We start from the raw sequence: 22,585 nt of genomic DNA, 5'->3' as shown, positions 1-22,585 counted from the left end.
TGAAGACTTTCAAAGGCTGCACCATGTCCGCCCATTTAACTAATCGGACTTAGTTATTTAGGGCATGGTACGCTTTATATTCGGTTGATCGGCCTCGAGCTATAATCGGGCTACCTTAATGGGGCTTTAGTTGGGCCTTAACTGGGCTCTGGACATGTTTAATGTTAAACGTGCTTTAACAGGTTTTTAAATGGGTCCTCTTTAAAATGTGCTCTTATATTCCAACCCACTCATGTAAGTTCAAAAAAATGACAATAAATCAATAAACGATACCAAATATAACCATTATTTAAAATGTGAACATGTCTTTACTTTTTAGTTTTTACTCTTTAATTTGGGGGGTAAAATAGGTGTTCTAAAATCATTAAAGGGTCGGGCCAGGCCGGTGCACAATAGGCCGGTCTCGGTCGGGTGTTATTCAGTCGGTCTCGGTCGGGCGCCCGACGGTCCAAGTAGCAGGACTGAGACTAACTGTTTGTAAATGGGCCGGGCTCAAGCCCAACATGTTTAATAAAAGGTCCAGGATGGGCCGATCTATAAACGGTTGGTCCTGATCAGTTTAGTTGGGTCGGGCCACGAATTGACACCCCTACATGATGGTCAACAATTGGCACTGCATTGATGTCCTTCATTACTTGATCCACGATTTTCTCACCTTTTGTGGATTCCACAATTCGTCTAGAAAGAAGAACCAAATCTGTGCACTACAGTAAAAAAAAAAAAAAAAAAAGATACCTTCTTCCGCTCTCTATGCGCATTCACCTTTTCACAGATCTCCATGCACACACTACAACGATCTACCGAACCTCCCTCTGATACCTCTTGTTAGGGACTTGGGTAGAACTCATCCTCAAAAGCTAGATGTTTAGGAGAGGTTGCCCAAGAACTTATAAGTCTCCACATTGGGCTCCCCACTTCCGATGTGGGATTATTATTTTTTCTGTTCTTCCTACCGCGTGCAACCCCAACATATTTTGGAAAATTTGCATTATAGCTCTAGAGAAAATAGTAAGAACACGATTACATGGTTACAAGACTCATGGTATGAGCACCAATGTAGTTGAGCCTATGGTTTAAGATTTCTAGGGCTGTGCTATAAGAAAAGGTGGTGGGAAAAGTCTTTTGGTATGGAGCAAAGAGATTTTAGTTATAGATAGATTTAGATATCAACAAAGAAGAGAGTAATAGAAGATAAACCAGGGTTTTGGATAAGATTTATGTTCAGAGAAATTGATGCTAGGGTGTGAGAAAATTGAAAATATGAGAGAAATTAATTCTGATATTTAACGGGATTGTGAATAATACTGTGAACAGTAACATAAGCACCAAGTAGGATTGTAGCGAAAAAAACTAGAGTATGCAACAGTGAGAAAGAAGATGGCAAAGAATAAATGGTAGATTACTTAAGAAAGTAGAAGAAGATTCATAGGTCCTTCCTTGCTCATCATAAAAGGGGGGGATGAATAAGAAAGAGGAAGATTCATAGGGTTTTACAACAGCGGCTTCTTGCTCTCAAAATTCGAATTATAGTTGATCAAATTTTCAGCAGGTGGACCTCGGTGCAACGGTAAGTTTGCTCCGTGGTCATGGGTTCGAGTCAGTAAACGGCCTCTGCTCGAAGTGGGGTAAGGCTATGTACATTATGATCCTCCCTAGACCTCACAGTGGTAGGAGCCTTGTGTTAGAATATATGTATTAGGGGTACATTAGAAACTACTTTATGTTAAGTTGTCCTTTTATGTTATTTCTTTTATTTCTCTTTCACCTCCCTTAGGGAGGAATATGTAATTCCCTAAAGTACTATTGGAATCTAATATAGGTGAGGTGAGAAGGAATCTCACTCACGTTTTGCTCCCATTCTCTCCTTCTTCCATCGTTTCTCCCTCATCTTCCTTCCCTCTTCTCTCTTCTTCCCTCCTCTCTAACCCTAGTCCTTATTTCTAACTTGGTATCAGAGCATTGTACAAGGGTTTGAGAGTCGACTAAGTCCTCTAGTTCCATTCTTTGAGTCTCCCTTGGAACCCTAGAAAAAAAGGGGTTCCATTAGAGGCTATACTATGTAAAGAAAAGTATACAAAATGACCCAATTGAGTATACAAAGACATTTGGAGGGAGATTTGAAGGCTACTTGAACTGATTGAAGCTCACATGGAGAAGAAAAAGTCTCCCTAGCCTTACCGCCAGCCAGAGCTTCAAATGCCTCTTTCTCTCTCCTCCGACATTGTTTGAGGAGGCCTAGCTGGACAGATCGCCCAAGGGTCTTGTATGACCCCTCCAAGCCTTATTTGCTGAATAGTTGTGTTGTGGGAACACAACTCATTTCTTTGCCTGTTGCCAGGTATCAACGTTTTTCTGGTTTGGCCCTTTTTTGGATAAAAAAATGGCTGGTAGTGAATTTTTTTTGTTTAATTTGGTGGATATGCTATTTTCTATGATGATTGTATGCACTTGTGGATGAAGCCCCATCGTTGTAAGTGGCCTCTTTTGTTCCTTCATCAAATTTCCATGGTTTACTAGTCATTGGGAATTTTTTTTTGGGTTCTGAGAAGAGAATATTTGGGACTTGTGCATCCCCTCTTGGTTTGGATCTCCATTGGCATTGACGTTGTTTGAGGAGTATCCTAACATTATGTATCATCTCACGGAACCTCTTTTCTCTTGTGAAGTTGGATAGTACCAACTACTTGGATTGGTCACACTCTGTGAAGTTGTCCCTGCGGAGTGGAGGGAAGCTAGGATATATTACTGGGGCTATCAAGGCTCCTGTTACCGCAGACCCGGGATACTAGAAATGGGAGACTGCAAACTCTACTATTATGATTTGGCTACTCTTCTCTATGAAAACTGAGATAGATAGGAGATTTATAAGGAAACTGCCAAGGATATTTAGGATAGTGTCTCTAGGACCTATGACAGGGTAGGTGATTCTGTGAAGGTCTACCAGCTTCTTCAACAGGCACTCTCCATGAAGCAAGGGACTAAGTCCATTTCTGACTACTATAACACTGTTATAAGACTCTGGGAGGAGTATGACCATTACCGAGATCTTCATTTGACCAATCCCGATGTTGAAGCCAAGGTCTATAGATCTCTTGAAAAAGAGCATGTTCTGATATTTCTAGGTGGGCTGAATTCAGAATATGAGTAGATCCGGATATAGATTTTGGGCTGGTCACCCCTATCTACACTTGATGAGGTGTGTAACTACCTCCTGAGTGAGGAAACCAGTAGAGGTGCCATGGATTCTACACCTTCACTTGAGCGTTCTGCTCTTTCCTCCACTTCTCACAGAGAATGGTGTGGAGGCGGCCAAGGTCAAGGGACCTCCCGTGGAGATGACAGGGATAGACGACAGTGTAATCATTGTGGAAAACCTGGACATACTCGAGATAGGTGTTGGGTTCTTTATGGCCATCCTAGTACACGTGGTGGATCTACTGGCACACGTGGTGGTCGTAGAGGAGGGGCTACAACCCATGCTACTATGACAGAGACTGATACTAGAGACTCCTTACAGGTAGATATCAGCTACTCTAGGGATGATATTGTAGTGCTTAGCAGGTTTATGTCTCAGCTTGATGGCCTATCTACCTCACAGGATACCTCAGCTTCCGCTATGCATGTCACCACCACTGCACCTTCCACAGCTCCGTCGTGTTATTGACTCTGGTGCCACTGACCAAATGACTGGTACGTCCCATTACTATGACTCCTACTTCATTTGTTCTCTAAGGATAAGATTTGGGTAGCTGATGGTACCTTCTCTTTTATCTTTGGTAAAGGCAGTATCCCTGTCACCTCTTCCATTTCACTTTTTTCTGTCTTTCATGTTCCTAACCTTACCCTGAATCTATTTTCTGTGAGCACTTTAACTAAAACCTTGAATTGTTGTATCACATTTTTTCCCTCTTATTGCCTCTTTCATGATTTGGTGACGAAGAGGATTATTGGCAGTGGACGTGAGGAGGGCGGCCTATATCATCTTGAGTCGCAGTTACCTTTTTTTACTACACCATAGTCCTATGCATGTGGCCGTAGTGATGCTAGTTCTATAGACTCTGTGATGCTTTGGCATTAGCGTTTGGGACATCCCTCTTTTATTGTTATGAGGAACCAGTTACCTCACTTGTTTACATCTTTTTGTTCTTCTCATGTATTTCATTGTGAACTATGTACTTTTGCTAAACATTGTTGTTCATATTATCCTTATCATGGTAATAGATCTGTTGCTCCTTTTCACATTTTGCATACTGATGTTTGGGGACCTTATCCCACTAACTCCCTCTTTAGCCATCGTTATTTTGTTTCTTTTGTTGATGATTTTTCTCGTTGTACTTGGACCATTCTTATGAAGCATAAGAGTGATGTTTATGATGCCTTAAAAAATTTCTATAAAAGGGGGGAGTACATGTATGGTGGTCTGCAAGACTTTTTACTGACAATGGTATTATCCATCAGCTTGCTTGTGTTGATACACTCCAATAGAATGGGGTAGTTGAGAGGAAAAATTGCCATTTATTAGAAGTTGGTCGAAGTCTTTTGTTTGGTATGCATGTGCCTAAAACTTTTTGGTCTGAAGCTGTTCTTGCTGCAACTTTCCTCATTAATCGCATGTCTACCAAAATTCTTGGGTCTTAAAACCCAATTGCACTCTTGTCTCCTTAGTCTCCTGCTTTTACCCTTCCTCTAAAGGTGTTTTGTTGTGTTTGTTATGTGTATGTTAACAAATCCTCCCGTACCAAATTCAATCCAAAGGCTTTAAAATGCCTCTTCCTTGGGTATTCTTCCACCACCAAAGGCTACAAGTGTTATGACCTTTCATCTCGCAGGCGATTTCTTTCCAAAGATGTCACATTTCTTGAGTCTGTCCCTTACTTTGCACCTCATTAGCATCCTCTTCAGGGGGAGAATGGAAATGAAAGTGGAAAAGCTGCTAATGCCATTCCATTTCTTACCCCATTGCTTTTTACTCTTTTCTCCTTTGATATTGGTAAACACAAAGAGGTGGTTTGTTGCTACTGTGGAGGAGCCTTGTACAGAAAAGGCGCCTGTTATTGTGTATACAAGTAGGACAAAGAAGACCTGCCAAGAGTCCTCTTTGGATCCACATCCTGAACTTCCCATTCCTGAGTCAGGTAACATCTCCTCTCCTCATTTGGAGTTGGATCTTCCTATTGCTGTTCATAAGGATAAGAGAGCTTTTACTAATCCTATAGCCCAGTTTGTTTCTTATGATGCTCTTTCCCCTGTAGGTGTTGCTTTTACAGCTGCTCTTTCCTCTGCTTCCATTCCCAAAACTGTTATTGAGGTTATGTTAGACCCTAAGTGGAAACAAGCCATGTCAGAGGAAATGATGGCTTTTGAGAAGAACTGTACCTAGAAACTGGTTGACCTTCCCAGGGGGAGAATCCCAGTTGGATGCAGATGGGTCTATACGATCAAGTACCGATTAGATAGTGCTATTGAGAGGTACAAGGCAAAATTGGTAGCCAAAGGGTACAGTTAGGGATATCGAATTGACTATCAGGAGACCTTTGCTCCTATGGCCAAACATAACTTTATAAGAGTTCTTTTATCTGTGGCAGCAAATAGAGATTGGCCATTATATCAATTGGATGTGAAGAATGCCTTTCTCCATGGAGATTTAGAGGATGAAGTGTATATGCATCCCCCTCCTGGCTTTAAGTTTCCGGCAACTGATGGTAAGGTGTCTCCTAAAGAAGACACTTTATGGCCTGAAGCAGTTACCAAAGGCTTGGGTTGAGAGGTTCCGATAGGCCATCCTGAAAAATGGATATTCCCAGAGCCAAGCAGACCACACATTATTTACTCGGAGAGGTGATGGCACTATCACAGATTGATTGTGTATGTTGATGACATTGTGGTAACTGGAGGTGACAATGAGGAGATTAAGCTTATCTGGCCAAACAGTTTGAGATCAAGGATCTAGGACACTTGAAATATTTCTTGGGTATTGAAGTGTCAAGGTCTAAGAAGGGAATCAATGTTTGCCAGAGAGAATTTGTCCTAGATCTATTGAAGGAAACAGGAATGGTGGGTTGTAAACCGGCATGTTCTCCTATTGAGCAGAATCATAAGCTTGGAGAGGATTATGGCCCTTCTCTTGTTAATGTAGGGAAATACCAGAGGCTAGTGGGGAAGTTGATTTATCTGCCTTTGACTCGCCCAAACATTTCTTATGTAGTGGGAGTAGTGAGTCAATTAATGCATGCACCCAAGAGTGGGTACTTGGATGTTGTGTACTGTATCCTTAGATACTTGAAGTCCTCTCCAGGAAAAGGGCCTTTTGTATGCCAGGAACAATCACTTGAGGATAGAAGGCTATTCAAATGCTGATTGGGCTGGATCCATTTTTGATAGGAGATATACATCTGGTTATTGCACATTTGTGGGTGGTAACCTGATCACATGGAGAAGCAAGAAACAACCGGTTGTAGCTAGAACCAGTGCAGAGGCTGAGTACAGAGCAATGACTCATGCTGTTTGTGAGCTCACTTGGCTGCGTTGGTTAGTTCTTGAGTTGGGGTATGACACTGAGGGACCTATGAGACTCTACTGTGACAACAAGGCAGCAATAAGCATTGCTCACAACCTAGTGCAACATGATAGAACAAAGCACATTGAAGTAGACCGGCATTTCATCAAAGAGAAGATTGATTCCGGTAATATCTGCACTCCCTTTGTGAGGACAGGTGACCAATTGACAGACATCTTCACCAAAGGACTCATCCCTCACCAGTTTAGTACCCTCTTATGTAAGCTGGGAATGTATGACATTTATTCTGCAGCTTGAGGGGGAGTGTTAGAATATATGTATTAAGGGTACATTAGGAACTACTTTATGTTTTTTCTTTTATTTCTCTTTCACTCCCTTAGGGAGGAATATGTAATTCCCCAAAGTACTATTTGAATCTAATATAGGTGAGGTGAGAAGGAATCTCACTCACGTTTTGCTCTCGTTCTCTCCTTCTTCTTCTTCCATCGTTTCTCCCTCATCTTCCTTCCCTCTTCTCTCTTCTTCCCTCATCTCTAACCCTAGTCCTTATTTCTAACTCCTTGTGCACTGGGTATGCCCTTTTTTGTTGATAAATTTTCAATAATAAAAGTGTGCCTAAATCATTGGATTACAGTCCTATTCAAAATTGTAAATTAATTGATAATTTAAGAAATAAATTCTACTCTAATTATAAATTATAGTATCTCTTAAAACCTAGAATTCTAAACTTCTTTTATTACTGCAGGAACCCTTGCAGCTGTAATATAGTATTTATGATATATTTCGTGAGGACGAACCTATGCGCAATGGTAAGTTTGCTCCATTGTGACCTAGTGGTTGCTGGTTCGAGTCAGGAAACAACCTCTCCACAAAGCGGGGGTAAGGCTGTGTGCATTATGACCATGGTTTCATGCCGTACCGGCCGATACGTATCCGTATCGGTAGGCATCTGCACGATACATACTGATACGCTACGGGGAATTTTGGGCCATCTTTTGTGTACCGACGTATCGTACGTATCGTATCGTACCGTATCGGTACCAATATGTACGATACTCTGCGATACGAACTTTTGAAAATATGAAAATTCCCGAGAGTATCGGTACCGTATCGGTACGTATCGAATGTATCGTGCAGTATCGAGCCGTATCGTACCGTATCGGTACAATACGGCTACTTAAGTGTGAATGTGCCTTTTGTTGTTTGAAACAAACACTTCAAACTCTCACCAACAGTTTTCTATATTTTTCTTCTTTCTTCCCTTTTGATTCACACACCTTTTTGGAGACTCAAATGGTAGATTGAAAGAAACATTGTGGAAGTGAATGGTTCAAAGAAAGAGAAAAACATAGTCCAAGAAGAACCTTGAAGGCTTGAACTTGAAAGTTGAAATATTTGAATAGTAAGTTCTTGAATTTTTACTCACTTTTTTCAACTTTAACCTTACAAACATTGTGGAAGTGAATGATTCAAAAATGATATGTAACCATGAAAACTATTGAACCTTGTGGTAGTGACCCTAGAGGCATATGATCAAGTGCCAACTGAGCTACACCTTCAGATTGCTTTTACTTATTTTGTGCCATTAAAAAGGAAAAAAAAAAAATTCCAACATACGATAGTTAAGGATGGTGTACATCAAAACTAACGCTCCGTTATTACCAAAAAAGAAAGCAACCCTAGTTACATCCCTTGCCTATGTTGGATATTTAAGGAAGCAAACCTGGATTTGGCTCTTCTTAGCACCCATTGCCCAGATAGCCCATAGTTAACTGGGTGAGCACCGCGTGGTGAGATGATCCAACGGTTTGAGAAAGGCACAAAAATCGAGGTGCTGACAAAGGCTTCCAAGAACAAGGCGTTAAGAATCATTGGATCATTGCCTTGCCACATGGTGCTCGTTTAGATAGCTATGGGCAAGACCTAGGCAATGGGCGCTAAGGAGAGGAGCCGGATCCAGCAACCCTAGTTACATCCCTTGCCTAGTTACATTTTTTGGTAATAATGGAGAGTACTAGTCTACATAGGCAAGGGATGTGGTTTCAATCTGTACTGTACTAGGCTACATACTCACTTGTACAAACTTAAGGCTGGTTACCCTTTGAGTAGGAAAGAAAAAACTGTAAGAAGCTCAAACCTCATCATTTTGAACATTTTCAACTCAATATATTTGTCTATCAATACGATACCCTCTACTTAAGTATTTATGCATTCTACATGTTATATATAGCTTTTTTTAACTGTTTTTTTATGCAAAAGTGTATAAAAATGTGTTCCCTATCCATTTATGTGCGTATCTTTAGCGTATCTTAGTGTATCTCCGATACGATACGATACCCTCCGATACATATCTTAATTTTGACTGACCGATATGGCGACCGATACCGATACTTTAATCCTTGGATGTTACTCTCTAAGATCACATGTAAGCTTATTGAAATAAAAACTAAGAATTAGTGATGACTAAAGAAATAAAACCCGTTATGGTTTTAATACCATCACCAAACAAGTTTATAGTAACAGAACTTAAGGTCCAAAAAAGAAGGGGAAATTATCTAGATCCATTAGATAAGATAATTTATTACAAAATGAGAAGGTCTAAAATTTATTTTATATTCATTAGTTTCAAGTTTAAAAATATTTATTTATTTCCCAAAGTTAGTTATTATTCATGGGATCCAAAAAAAAAAAAAAAAAGCAAACTCTCTAAAATAATTCTAACCTTACTTATCACTCATAACGTGAAGTGAAAAATCACATTAGTATTGTATCCTGGAAACCAACATGATACCAAAGGTATTTGTTCCAATGCAGCAGCATTGATGGTAATCATAATTATACTGAAGAAATATTTTACTGCAAATAACCAGTATTGGAAGGTAGGTCCCATGTATGGCTCCCCACGTCCCTCATTGAAAGGGTCTCCTCTCGCTTGAATCTTGCGAAGCCAGCAAATCAGAAATGTAAGAGAAGATAAAATAGGACGAGCATGACGATTATCAGTATGTCGTGTAGTTGGAGACTTGTCCAGGGTGATCAAGATTATGTTTAGGCCAAACAGAATAAGCCAAGCGCCTTCATTTGGATCATTCTACAATTAGCAGTAATTTAAAATTAATTCTTAAATTAAGTAACTAGGTCTTGTTGCTTATTGCATACACCATCTATAATCCCGGCTCTTACATTTAGCTCAAACCAGCCTTCCAAGAGATACAAGAAATCTCTAAAGTTCTCCAGTGGAGTACAGACTTTTACCGTGTTAAAATTGGGAAGATAAAATCAGTAAATTAGAGGAAAATTAATAGTTACAGTTCTATGTAGATATGGGCGATGAAAAGTACTGATTATTTCCTTATATTTGATGAGAATTCAAACTCCAGAAGCGACCAATCCTATTGCCTCTTTGACTATTAATTCAGAATCACTAGGTCAAGTACTCTTAACACCATAACTTTCAACGTGAAATAAACATCTAATTAGGAGAGGTATGATTACCATCAATGCTGTTGCATTGGAGTAAATACTTTTAGTCATCGCCTTGGTTTCCAAGACACAATACTAATGTGATTTCACCTCAACAGATATGAGTGGTAAGGTTAGGGTTACTTTAGGGATTTTGCTTTTATTTTTTCTTGGGTCTAGGGGTGTCAACGGTCCGGGTTGGTGCGGTTTCGGTCCGGTTCCACCGGTTTCGCTGTGACTTTGGAACTGACCGAAACCGACCCATTAAGGATTTATCGGTTTTGGTCCAGTGTTGGCTTTGGTGCGGTTTGGGTTCGGATTGGTACCGGTTTGGATTTATCAGGTTCATTTCGGTTTGGATCGGTTTTTTAAACTGGTATGGAGCCATTAGGAAACAACCAAATGCTGAACTGTTGAACTTCGGTTTCTTAAATCGATTTGTAACCGGGTTGGTTTTGGTTTTTGGTCTAATTTGGATTTGACTTTCCATACAAATATATACAAAACTATACAAATTTTGATTTTTTTAATGAATTTTGGAGTGTTTCGATTTCTTACCAGTTTGGTTTCGGTTTCGATCCAGGTTTTGAGCCGGTTTCGGTTTGGTTTCGGGTTCATCCGGTTTTCGGTGCGGTTTGATTTGGTTTTGGGGTTGCAATATTTGAAACCGAACTGAACCAATAAGGCTTTGGTTCGGTTCGGTCCGTGTTGTTATCGATTCGGTCCGGCCAGTTTTACCGGTTCGGTTTAAGAATTGACACCCCTAGGTCTTATGAACAATAACTAATTTTGGGAATTAAGTAAATATTTTTAAACTTAAAACTAGTGAATGTAAATTAAATTTGAACATTCTTATTTTATAATAAATTATCTTATCTAGTGGATCTAACTAATTTCCCCTAAATGAAAAAGCCACCCAAATACATCAAACTTTAGCCATAAACTTGAATATAATAACATGAAGTATACCCATTTAAAACAGCAAGCAGTTCTGATTTCGTCCAATAGTTAATTGGTATTTCAGTGTTGATACCATTGGGAATCCCATCCCAAAACCATTCCAGAGCCAGTAATTATTTGGTACCAAAATCATTTTCCAATACTATCCTATTTATTAATAGAACGGTCAGATATTTAGTTTTAGCAAGACGATTCTGAGATTGTTTTCCATTCTGGTCCCAAACTAATACCCTTAGGTGGTGTTTGGTCCTATCATTCTATCGGATTACTTTCTATGGAGTTATGATTCTTATTTTTAAATAGGAAAATTTTCTTATACCATATTTTTTATTTAAATTATATATATTTAAATTTTCTTATACCACCTTGTCTTCTGGAAATATCTAGTACATCCCTATTTTGTTACTTAAGTGGTGACATGGCATGGTTGATATTTCTTGAACAACGACATTGCAAACTTACTGGTTTACCCTTCATTGTAAAAAGCCCCAAATCAACCGTCTTCAACATTTTCAAAATTTGTCTCAGCCGTTGTAGAAGGAGAGGTTTGGGGCTTTCCTTGCAAGTACGGACGATTCCTAACCCACTGAACTCTCCAACCTTCATCCAAAAAACGATTCACTTCCATTGAATCACGGGAAAACCTCGACCAAACGCTCGCTCCTCTGTGATTGGACCTATTGGTCTAATTTTCTGGTGTCTCACTATTAATAGAGAATCCAACAGGCAATAACAAACACCACAAAATCCCATCTTCCACTTCACTCTGTTCTTCGCTCCAAGCTCTTAGCCTTCCCTGCTCTCTGTTACTATCTCCAAGCCAAAATGGGTAGGTATGTGTATATCTCACCCTTCCTCTGCTTCATTTTCTTCTCCTTTTCCTTCATTCTTTTGTTCTTCATTCGTGTGGTGCTGTCTCAACTCCCCCAAACCCAGAAGGACGCCATGAAAAAGCGCTCCACTTATCTTTACGAAGATGACTCAAATCCATGTTCATGGAGAGGAGTCACTTGCAGCAACAACAATCGATCCATCATCCGTCTCTCTTTTCCCTCTTCGAAACTCTATAATTCTGATTTTCTAACTGATTTGTGCCAAATTGATACTTTAGAGTACCTTGATTTCTCCAGAATTTTTTTGACAACCATCCCTAGTGATTTCATCAAAGACTCTGGACGGATTAATGAGCTCAATTACTTGAATTTCAGTCAGAACAGATTGTCTGGTCCTTTGCCTAATTTTAGTGGTTTTGGTGGGTTACAGTACTTGGACTTGTCCTATAATTCATTAACTGAAAGTATTGATTCTCAACTAAATGGGTCAGTTGGAATCAGAAGCTTGAATCTGAGCTTCAACCAGTTCACTGGTTTAATCCCTTCCCAACGTGGTAAAGCCATGGTTTTGGAAGAGTTGCAGCTCAAGAACAACTTTTTTCAAGATCAAATCCCTGAAGAGCTCATGAATTACACATCGCTAGTTCTGATTGATCTCAGTGGTAATAAACTTTCTGGGCCTGTTTCTGATAGGATAGGACAACTCTGCAAGTTGAAGATCCTTATTCTGTCAACCAATAATCTCAGTGGAGGAATTCCTGACAGTCTTTCAAGTATTAAGACACTCTCTCAGTTTGCTGCTTATCAGAATAGCTTTTCTGGCGTAATTCCTTCTGGGATTTCAAGATATCTGGGGATTTTGGACCTTAGTTACAACAACTTAAATGGTTCGATCCCATCCGACCTTCTGTCATCATCAACTTTGCAGTCTGTTGATCTGTCTTATAATTCATTGGAAGGGCCGATCCCCTCGAAGTTTTCGCAAAGCTTGATTCGGTTGATCCTTGGGGCAATTCTCTTAATGGTACCATCACTTCTCTGGGTTATGGAATTCTTTCAAAATTGATTTATCTTGACCTCAATAAAAATAGTTTCACTGGGTTTGTTCCTCCACAACTGGGAAACTTTCAGAGTTTAGCTCTGTTGAATCTTGCTCAGAATGAGTTCTATGGTCCATTGCCAGAAGAGTTAGGAAATCTTCATCAACTTCAGGTTGTGCATTGCCAGAAGAGTTAGGAAATCTTCATCAACTTCAGGTTATGCAGCTCCAATCCAACAGGCTTACAGGAGAGATTCCTCCACAATTTTCACAACTACAGAAGTTGTCTATTCTGAATATCAGCAGGAATTCATTGACTGGTTCGATACCTTCTGAAATTTCCAGCTTAGGGAACCTCATAAGGCTGGACTTACGTGCTAACAGTTTTGGTGGTTCAATACCCAATTCAATTGGGTACTTGAAGTCACTGATAGAACTCCAGCTGGGAAACAACAATTTGAGTGGGAAGATTCCTAGCATGCCTAGTAACTTGCAGATTGCTCTCAACCTCGGCAGGAACCACTTGAATTTCCATATATATTGCACTCGATGATCACTCTCCCAAATTATTGAAACTCTTCTGTTAAAGTTCCTATATTCTAAAATGCTAATGTAATCCTTTGCAATTTGATTAGTTTCTTTAGCTGTACTGATCCATGATGCAGGAATCATTGTCCACTTGTCACAGCAATCGGGCACCCAAGTGATGTGTTACTTAAAGGGAGAACTCTAACTAACCCTTGCTCACTATTCACTACAGCCGGTTCAAAGCGCAATGCATCATTTGCAGGAAAAGCCCCAGCATAAGATCGAAAATATAAAGTTCCATGATCATTGCAAAATGATCTGACTAAAGTTTTTTTAATGATATTCCAACCCAATACACCAACCCTCCTACTTTTCTTGGCTAAGAACCGACAACATAAAACATGGGTGAAGCAATTTTGCCTATTTGTTATAGTACCCCTAAAAGAAAAACTTGAAGGAAAATAGATTTTATGAATCCATCACAACGTTTTTCCTTTTTTCATTTGTCCCTTTTTATTTTTAGGGAAAAGAAACATCACAATGTGGGACCCATATGGATGATACCATTTTCTACAAAGCCATTGATGTGGCATGCAGTTTTCTCCCACATTGGTATAGGAGAACCCTCTCTCTTTTTTCTAAAGAGAAGTGTCTCCAGGGGAGTGCGATTCTTGCGCATGCACAAAGACCAATAGGAACACATGAGGAAGCATAAATAGAGGTGTCATTTTCTATTTCATGGAAGGCAAGTCGTCCATTTCATTTCCCCACATGTTTGGGCACAAGGGCCATACTCCCCCAGTGAAACCATTTTCTCTATTTTTAATTGGGATTTTTTTAGGGTTTCTTTGGAACGATAGAAGAGGTCACAAGCTAGGGAATTGGAGCAGGAAACATAGATTTAAAGTGAATTCACAGTGTTATCTCTATCTGAATATTAATTTTTTTTTTCATGGGAAAAAGTACAGGCTTTCAGCATATATACTTCCCTCACGGTCTTTAATTTCTTCATTAAATATGTGGATCCTCTTCTCTCTCAAATTAAATATATCTTTTTTTTTTTTTTTTTTTTAAATATCGTTTTTTCCCTTATTATTAGCTTGACTCATAAGATGCTAGTATGCGAAACATACTTGATTTTAATCTTGTGCAAGAGTGGCCCTCTCAGTTGGGAAAGGTAACGCAGGACACTATGCATGTTAATAAGAACTTCTATAATCTTTTTACACCAAACATAAGCCAACATTAATGATATGTTTGGCGGTCAATGACCATAGAAATATTATTGTTGGATGGGTTGCTTGCATTATAAACAAAGGAAAATGTCTCTCATTAGAACAAACTCTGGAGGTCAATGCTCGGAGCATACCCCCTTTGAGATGAAGCAAACCTTAAGATGGAGGATGGAGAGTATGAGAGATCTAAAATGATTCTTAGGTGATAGAAGAACTAATTTTTTACAGGAGCACCAAATCGTGGCATTGGAGCTCAATACCTCTACTTCTAGATGTCTATACCTATTTTTTTGTCTCAAGTTTTCGATTTGGTCTTCCTAATGTATGGTATAGCAACAATGGCTATGAACAATAGATTTCACACCTAGATATTAATGTTTTATCTTACCTTTCTTAATTAATAAATCTTTCGCTTCATTGGAAAAAAAAAAAAGAGAGGCTTAGGAACCAAAGAAAATGGATGTATCGGAATTAGAGTGATTTGCTAGGAAAGCCTCAAATAGTTTCGCAATCTTATCCTTATTAATCGAGAACCCCCAAGGCCAAAATCACTTGGATCAAGACTTCATCTTCATTGGAGTGGTGAGAGAATATTCTTCCCCTTCTTTTCGTAAGAAATTTAAAATATTCTATTATATTATTATTATTATTAGAGAAAATTACACTCCCCTCCCCTATATGTTTCAGGTATTACATTCAGACCTCTTGCAAAGTTTGTAAATACTTCTGTCTCCTGGAGTGTTAACACCGTTAGATTTACATGTCAAATGACATTTTTATCCTATCTCCACAAGGAATCTTTTTTTTTTTTTTACCTTTCTTCAAGACATTGTACCTGTGTTCCTCTTTTACTGTTTCTTCGAAGAGGGACTCGCTTGTAGATCAGGAATCCCGAGTCGAAGAGTGCTACCATGGATTCCTTGCTGGGCTTGCTACAAGAGGAAGATAAGAATGTCTTGATTGCCGTCGCCCAAGGTGTAGTTCTAGTTCTCATTTGGTTGCTTGATTCTAGCTGCCTCGATATGAAGGAGAAGGCCTTCTTCGCCATTTCTAGGTTTTCTATGGTGGATAGTATCAAGCATGCTTTACTTGCATAAGGGGTTCTGCTTCAATCACCTACTTCGGTAATTGAGTCTGGAAGTGGGTTTGCCAAGGAGAAAGAATGTATTTCTCTTCAAACCCTTAGCTTTTCCAAGGAGAACGCCATAGCAATTAGGTCTAGACTCTAGAGGTCGGATTTCTTCTCTATTGGAGATCTTCCATGTTGGGATGCCAAGTTCTGAACTGTTGCGGCCGGTGTCCTCAGGAATCTAGCTAAATTTCCTGAAATCAAACAGAATTTTATCGAGGAGAACACCATCCCGGTACTCCTCGGGCTTTCGTTCTCAATCATTTTCTCTCTCTTCCTTCGCCCTAGTTTGTGTTCTGGTGTGCATTTTTCTCCTTTTTTTTTTCTCTCTCTCTTCTCTCATAATCTAAAATGATTCCATCGATTCCTGATTCAATTAAGAGAAATTAAGTTGAATTGAATGATCTGTGCTGTAACTAACTGGGAAAATGATCATTAACTGCTCAATCTTCCCTTCTTGCTATTTTAACTTGGTAACATTGAAGCTGATTGTGGCTGGTTCGGGTACTATTATGGCCCAAGAGAACTCGATTGTTTGGGTAATTTGGTGTGGGCGGATGACCAAGCTTTAAAGCTTTTGGTTGCCAGAGAAGGCGGAATTGAATGTCTTAAGAACTACTAGGATGCTACTCCCTCTATTTGGAGCCTTGAAGATGCGTCCGGTTATTGACAGCCATGGCTTCTTCCAGGCCTATCGTCGAAGCTCCCCACCCATCTCAAAGATCTCTCCGACCAAAACCTCACCGTTGTACTTGAGCTTCAAAACCCCAAAATCAAAATCGCCTAAGGAAGAAGATGAAAAAAAGGGTAAACATGTAATCTCACGTTAAGGCAAGGGTATTTTGGGATTTAAAATGAATTTTTATATCATGAGTCATCACTTAACGGTTTCTCCCTCATGGTCAGGGTACAGTTGATAGAATCTACAACTTAGGAGGGAGAAGATTGTAATTATAAACTTGGTAGGGAAGGGTTGTGTAATAGATGAAACATATAGGTGAGGGGAGTGTAATTTCCTCTTATTATTATTATTATTATTATTATTATTTGGACCGGGATTTTAGCATATTTTTTTAAAGAAATTCTTAGCTTTATAGTGGGACCCACATTCTTGAGAAAAATTCCATGTCGTTAGAAATTTAAAGGCATTGAGGATTGAGAAAGTCTCCAACATGGGGGCTGGGGTTGAAATTTGGATTTTGCCATATTTGGAGTCTTCTTCTCAGCAGCTAGACATGCTCTGGTTCTCCTATTTTTTCATCATTTTGTTTACTTTACTTTAGTTTTTCAAGGATTAAATGAAATCAAACCTAAAGGTTAGGTCAGCTTATAAAGCAGGACTTCCATTCTTGTCTTGTGCTAATGTTAATCGAAGAAAATTCCATTTAATGATCAAATGAAAAGAGTTTTAATTTCTCATGACACTTTTCTTATATCTTATTGTAGTTAATGATGGCTAGATGTTGCAAATCATCTAAACTTTCTTGAAGGAGGTTTTTTTTTTTTTTTTTTTTTGCTAATCTATTCTAGGAGCACTGTATGGCTAACGGCCAACCTAATTCTAGAGGAGGAACACACATGCTGGCATATGCCTGCTTCTACTAACCAATGTTACTACCAGTGCGTTAGGCATTGGAACCACACCTTTGGTAGGATTACGAAAACCCCTCCCTTGGGCTTTGAAATTTCTTTGAACCTGATCTCCCTCACTCTTTAACCTGTTTTATACATCACCCAAAAAAAAACCAACCTCTACAATATTTGGTTCTTTCTGAAATTGAGGAACTGAAATACCCTGTCCCTTATTTGCCTTCTAATGGTCTTATGGGATTTCTAAATCAAAATTCTTCTTACGATATAATAGTATCATTATACGTATGCATGCAAATCCGTCAATGTTTTATGATGACGGTTCCAAGTTTACATAAAGGAGTATGGTTGGTGGGTTAGATAGGTAGATATCAGTGTAAAACATTAGCCAAACCCTTTCTACAGTAAAAATGTAAATTTGTTGTAATGACAAAATCTCTGGATTGAATTCCTCTGTGGTGTAACAGGCGTCTGACGCACATCCAATACCTAGAAATGCCTTGGGCTACGTGACCGCCTTGGGCTCCGTACCTAAGCATTTTTAGCCATTGGATGCATGTCAAACGCCCAACTACGCCACAGAGGAATTCAATCAAGAGATTCCATCTCATACTGGCTCCATGTCAATCCTCTGGTCTTTATTTTTTATTTTTTATTATTTTTTTAATTTTTTAATTTTTTTTATTTAAATAGTGTAATTAGAATTCCGATCAGCCTGAGTTAGTCAAGAATCCACCAGATTCTGCCCTAATCCTAGGACTACGGTACGGATTCACCGGAAGTAAAATTTAAATCAATGGATCCAGCTGATCCAATTCCAAATTTTAAAACCTTGGCTGAGACCCCTACTGATTAATGTTGATTTGGGCGTGGTGGAGAAAAGGACAGGAACGATCAAACCACCTGGACCAAAAAATGTACCCGGTTTGATGTAGGGATCGTTCAAGCATTTAAAAAAAGAACCACAGAGTTGAACACTTGAGGTCATTATCTTTCAACAATTTCTTTGACTTTGACTAACCTTATACGCGTGGATAGTCAAAGAGCCCATTTTGCACCTTTCTTAACAAAGTTACTTTACCAAGAAAATAAATAAATAAAGATCCCAAATACGGGGTCCACACGGGAGGAAATCCATATCTCTATATGAACATTGTGTTTTCCACGAGTAGGAAGATGAAACGCATGTGACTAGGGGGTGTCCACCAGTTGGGTGGGTCAGCTTTGATCGGGTCTAATCGGTCCCAACCAATTTTAGATCATGTATAGTACTCATCCATTTAGATAATTGGGTTTCAATAGGTCAATACATGGATATGTTTTTGTTAGATCAGTAGGTTACTGGTTCATAATCGAGCTCAAGATAATCAAGGGGTAATTGGGCTTTAAACAGGTTAATTGACTGATTAGGTTAACCTCAAGGCCCAAACCCCGAGTTCTTGCATTTCTTAGTTGCTAAGATTTCAACTAATGAGTATTTTTAGGTATCCCATTTTTTAAATGAAAGTGGCAATTTGATGCCCTTAACTTGATATGATATTCTAAGGATTTTTGAGGCTCGTCTAAGGTCTATTTTATTGGCATTCTCCTACAATTTACTTTAAAGACCAATTTTAGGCATGACCTGTTAGGGCCTAATTAGAATTAAACCAGTTCATCAGCCCGATCAAAGCTTGAGACTGACCGACCAATTATAAACAGGACCATGCTTGCCTAACTTAATCCGATTAATTAAACAGACGATCACAATGCAAGAGGTGAAATTGATCAAGGCCAGTTAGGGTTGACCGAGCCCAACTACTTGACACCCGTAATATGGATATTCAACTACCATCCACCACCGACCTGGCCAACTCAACTCGGAATCACCTCAATCATTCTAGTTTTGTAGTTGATTTGTATCCTACAATAGAGTGCAAGTGTCCTAGGAGGCCATGGGTTGAACTCTCCTCCCTTCATTGAGTGCCTTAAAAAGTCACCTCCTCTTACTCACCCTATCACTTATTTCCTCATTGTTTTCTTTTCATTCCTTGACTTTCATATTTAACATGATGTTTGAGCAAGGATTTAGTTATCGGCATTGGTACCTGTATTCAGATCGGATCAGACAAAAATAGTAAATTATTTCATGATGAACTTCTGCTGAAACTACATACATGACTATGGCTGCTACATTTAGTCTCTGGATTTATGGAGTGACGATGAGACATTCATACATATTGCAGCAAATTCTATCTTCCATGAGCAAATATAACATATTGAGCTTGATTGTCATATTACTTACGAAAAACCCTTCACTAGTTGGACATTCATGATGTTCATATTCCAACTTGAGAGAGAGTGTTGAATTGTATCAACTTTAGATCATAACCTGTATCCAGGGAGAGAGGCAAGGATGGTGGGTATTTTATGTAAGTTATTATAATATTGAAAAAACGTAGGCTATGCTTGGTTGCGAGGGATATTTAAGAGGAAGAGAAATAAAGATTTCACACTAAAAAAAAGTGACTTTCAAAGTAATCATCATATGAATCTGAATTTCAGATAGCTCTGCTAAACACAGTAATTTAGTAACCCTGTTCAGATATAAGTTAAAATCACTGAAATAATTTAGTAATAATCACCCAAACCACAACCAAAGAAGAGAGGTAACAGAGGGGGGAGGGAGAAATGGGAAAGGGAAAAACTTATTTTTATAGAAACCTCTAGCAGAAATTTGCTTTCACAAACTGAAATTTAGCTCTTAAAGTAATCATCATACGAATCTGAATTTCAGATAGCTTTGCTAAACATATATGGATATACATGTCTAAAAATCTGAAGTATCTTCTTCGCCAGTTACGGTTGAAGATAAAAGGAGCACTGGCACCCCAAAATCCTAGAGGATACGAAAGAGCAAAAGATGAGTAGAAATATAATGCACTATTGTCACTCTTCTTAGGCAGTGGATCTTCTTCCTTTGTTAGCATTAGAACATTGGTTCCACTTGTATCAATGACAATCCCTGGCTGCTGGAGGTTTGGAACAGTACCCGAAAGTGGATTGTTCGAAAGCAACAGTAATGAAAGGCTTTGCAGTGAAGTTAGAAACTCTGGGATTTCACCTGTAAATTTGTTGTTTGAGAGATCCAAAACCTCTAAAGCATTCAATCCACTCAGAGTGTCTGGGATATGCCCAGCAAAGTGGTTCATGCTGAGGTTAAGAGCAATCTGCAAGTTACTAGGCATACTAGGAATCCTCCCACTCAATTTGTTGTTTCCCAGCTGGAGTTCTATCAGCGACTTCATGTTCCCAATTGAATCGGGTATTGAACCACCAAATCTGTTATCACGTAAATCGAGTATTGTGAGATTCCCTAAGCTGGATATTTCAGAAGGGATCGAGCTGGTCAATGAATTCCTGCCGATATTCAGTATAGACAGCTTCCGTAGTTGTGAATATTGTGGAGGAATTTCTCCTGTAAACCTGTTGGATTGGAGCTTCATAACCTGAAGTTGATTAAGATTTCCCAACTCTTTCGTTAATGGACCATAGAACTCATTCTCAGCGAGATTCAACAGAGCTAAACTCTGAAAGGTTCCCACTTGTGGAGGAACAGACCCGGTGAATCTATTGTTATTGAGCTCGAGATAAGTCAAATTTGAAAGCGTTTCATAGGCCAGAGAAGTGATTGTACCATTAAGAGAATTGAACCCAAGTCTTAACCTAATCAAGCTCTGCGAAAATTTGGAAGGAATCGGCCCTTCCAATGAATTATAAGACAGATCAATAGACTGCAAAGTTGATGATGACAGAAGGTCTGATGGGATTGAACCGCTTAACTTGTTGTAACTAGGGTCCAAAATCCCCAGATATCGTGAAATCCCAGAAGGAATTATGCCAGAAAAGCTATTCTGATAAGCAGCAAACTTAGAGAGTGTCTTAATCCTTGAAAGACTCTCAGGAATTCCTCCACTAAGATTATTGGATGATAGGAGGAGGGTCTCCAAATTGGAGAGCTGGCCTATCCTATCAGAAATAGACCCAGAAAGATGATTACTACTGAGATTAAGCAGAACAAGAGATGTGTAATTCATGAGCTTTTCAGGGATTTGACCTTTGAAGAAGTTGTTCGAGAGCTCCAACTCTTCCAAAGCCATGGCTTTACCCAGTTGGGTAGGGATAGAGCCAATGAACTGGTTGAAGCTCAGATTCAAGCTTCTGATTCCAACTAATCCATTCAGTTGAGATTCAATACTTCCAGTTAATGAATTAAAAGACAAATCCAAGTACTGTAACCCACCAAAACCACTAAAATTAGGCAAAGAACCAGACAATCTGTTCTGACTGAAATTCAAGTAGTTAAGCCCATTAATCCGTCCACAGTCTCTGATGAACTCATCAGGGATGATAGTCAAAGAATTTTTGGACACATCAATGGACTCTAGAGTATCAATTTGGCACAAATCAGGTAGAAAATCAGAGTAATAGAGTTCTGAAGAGGGAAAAGATAGATGGGTGATGGATCGATTGCTGTTGCCGCAACTAACTCCATTCCATGAACATGGATTTGGGTCTGCTTCATTGAGATAAATGGAGAGCTTCTTCATGGCATTCTTCTGGTTTTCAGGGAGTTGAGACAGAGCCACAGGAATGTAGAACAAGAGAAGGAAGGAAAAGAAGGAAAAGAAGCTGAGGAAGGGTGAGACATACGCATACCTGCCCATTTTGGCTTGGAGGAGTTTATCCCAATCTATGTTTATAAAGGGACTAATACAGGGCTGGGAAGGCTAAGAGTTTGCCCATGTTTATAAAGAGACGTACCCATACCTGCCCATGTGGTGTTTGTTGTTGGATGTTGTATCGTTGTGTTAATGGTGGGGTTGAGTCGTGCCTGACGTGCCACCAGTCATTATCCATAAAATTGTATTCACTCCACTATGGTGCAAGAGGGTTCTTATGAATCAATATTTCCGAAGTTGAAAGAGTTTTAGTACCTCTAATAATTGTTGCACTCACTTATTAAGTCATGTTGGAGTACATTCAAACTATGCTCGATCAACCAACATAATAGAGGATGAGGAACTTTCAAAACAATTGGTAAAAATCAAAATAGAAAGTGAGAGAGTGAACTAAGAGGGAGAGTAGAACTTAAGAGTGAAAAAAAAAATGTTTGTAATCATTCCCTCATGTAACTATATCTTAACTTCAAATTATTCTGTATTTAATTATTAAATTTTACTTTATTTTGCATCCAAAATTCATTGCTATAATATGTAAAAGAAAAATTATGCATAAAATGTGTCAATACTA

General features: G+C 39.0%; 2 protein-coding genes across 2 annotated transcripts; one reads left to right on the top strand and one right to left on the bottom strand.

Annotated features, from left to right (window-relative positions):
- Nucleotides 1–11,884: 11,884 nt before the first annotated feature.
- LOC122076355 (LRR receptor-like serine/threonine-protein kinase RGI5) lies at nucleotides 11,885–13,364 on the top strand. Its single transcript, XM_042641661.1, has 3 exons — nucleotides 11,885–12,796; nucleotides 12,904–12,984; nucleotides 13,029–13,364. Exons 1-3 carry the CDS (start codon nucleotides 11,885–11,887, stop codon nucleotides 13,362–13,364), a joined length of 1,329 nt encoding a protein of 442 aa, XP_042497595.1.
- Nucleotides 13,365–19,998: 6,634 nt separating this feature from the next.
- Nucleotides 19,999–21,999, bottom strand: LOC122076354 (probable leucine-rich repeat receptor-like protein kinase At1g35710). Its single transcript, XM_042641660.1, has one exon. It carries the CDS (start codon nucleotides 21,997–21,999, stop codon nucleotides 19,999–20,001), a length of 2,001 nt encoding a protein of 666 aa, XP_042497594.1.
- Nucleotides 22,000–22,585: the final 586 nt, after the last annotated feature.

The sequence above is a fragment of the Macadamia integrifolia genome, chromosome 4 (assembly GCF_013358625.1).
Source record: "Macadamia integrifolia cultivar HAES 741 chromosome 4, SCU_Mint_v3, whole genome shotgun sequence".
Taxonomy (NCBI): Eukaryota; Viridiplantae; Streptophyta; class Magnoliopsida; order Proteales; family Proteaceae; genus Macadamia; species Macadamia integrifolia.
This window is presented reverse-complemented; position numbering and strand designations above follow the sequence as displayed.

What these genes read in the sequence shown, in the direction of transcription:
- LOC122076355 (XM_042641661.1), top strand. Translation starts at nt 11,885, where the DNA reads ATGAAAAAGCGCTCCACTTATCTTTACGAAGATGACTCAAATCCATGT. An exon ending in TTGGGGCAATTCTCTTAATG is followed by an intron (nt 12,797 to 12,903) that starts GTACCATCACTT and finishes GGAAACTTTCAG; the next exon opens with AGTTTAGCTCTGTTGAATCT. An exon ending in GAAATCTTCATCAACTTCAG is followed by an intron (nt 12,985 to 13,028) that starts GTTGTGCATTGC and finishes CATCAACTTCAG; the next exon opens with GTTATGCAGCTCCAATCCAA.
- LOC122076354 (XM_042641660.1), bottom strand. Translation starts at nt 21,999, where the DNA reads ATGGGCAGGTATGCGTATGTCTCACCCTTCCTCAGCTTCTTTTCCTTC.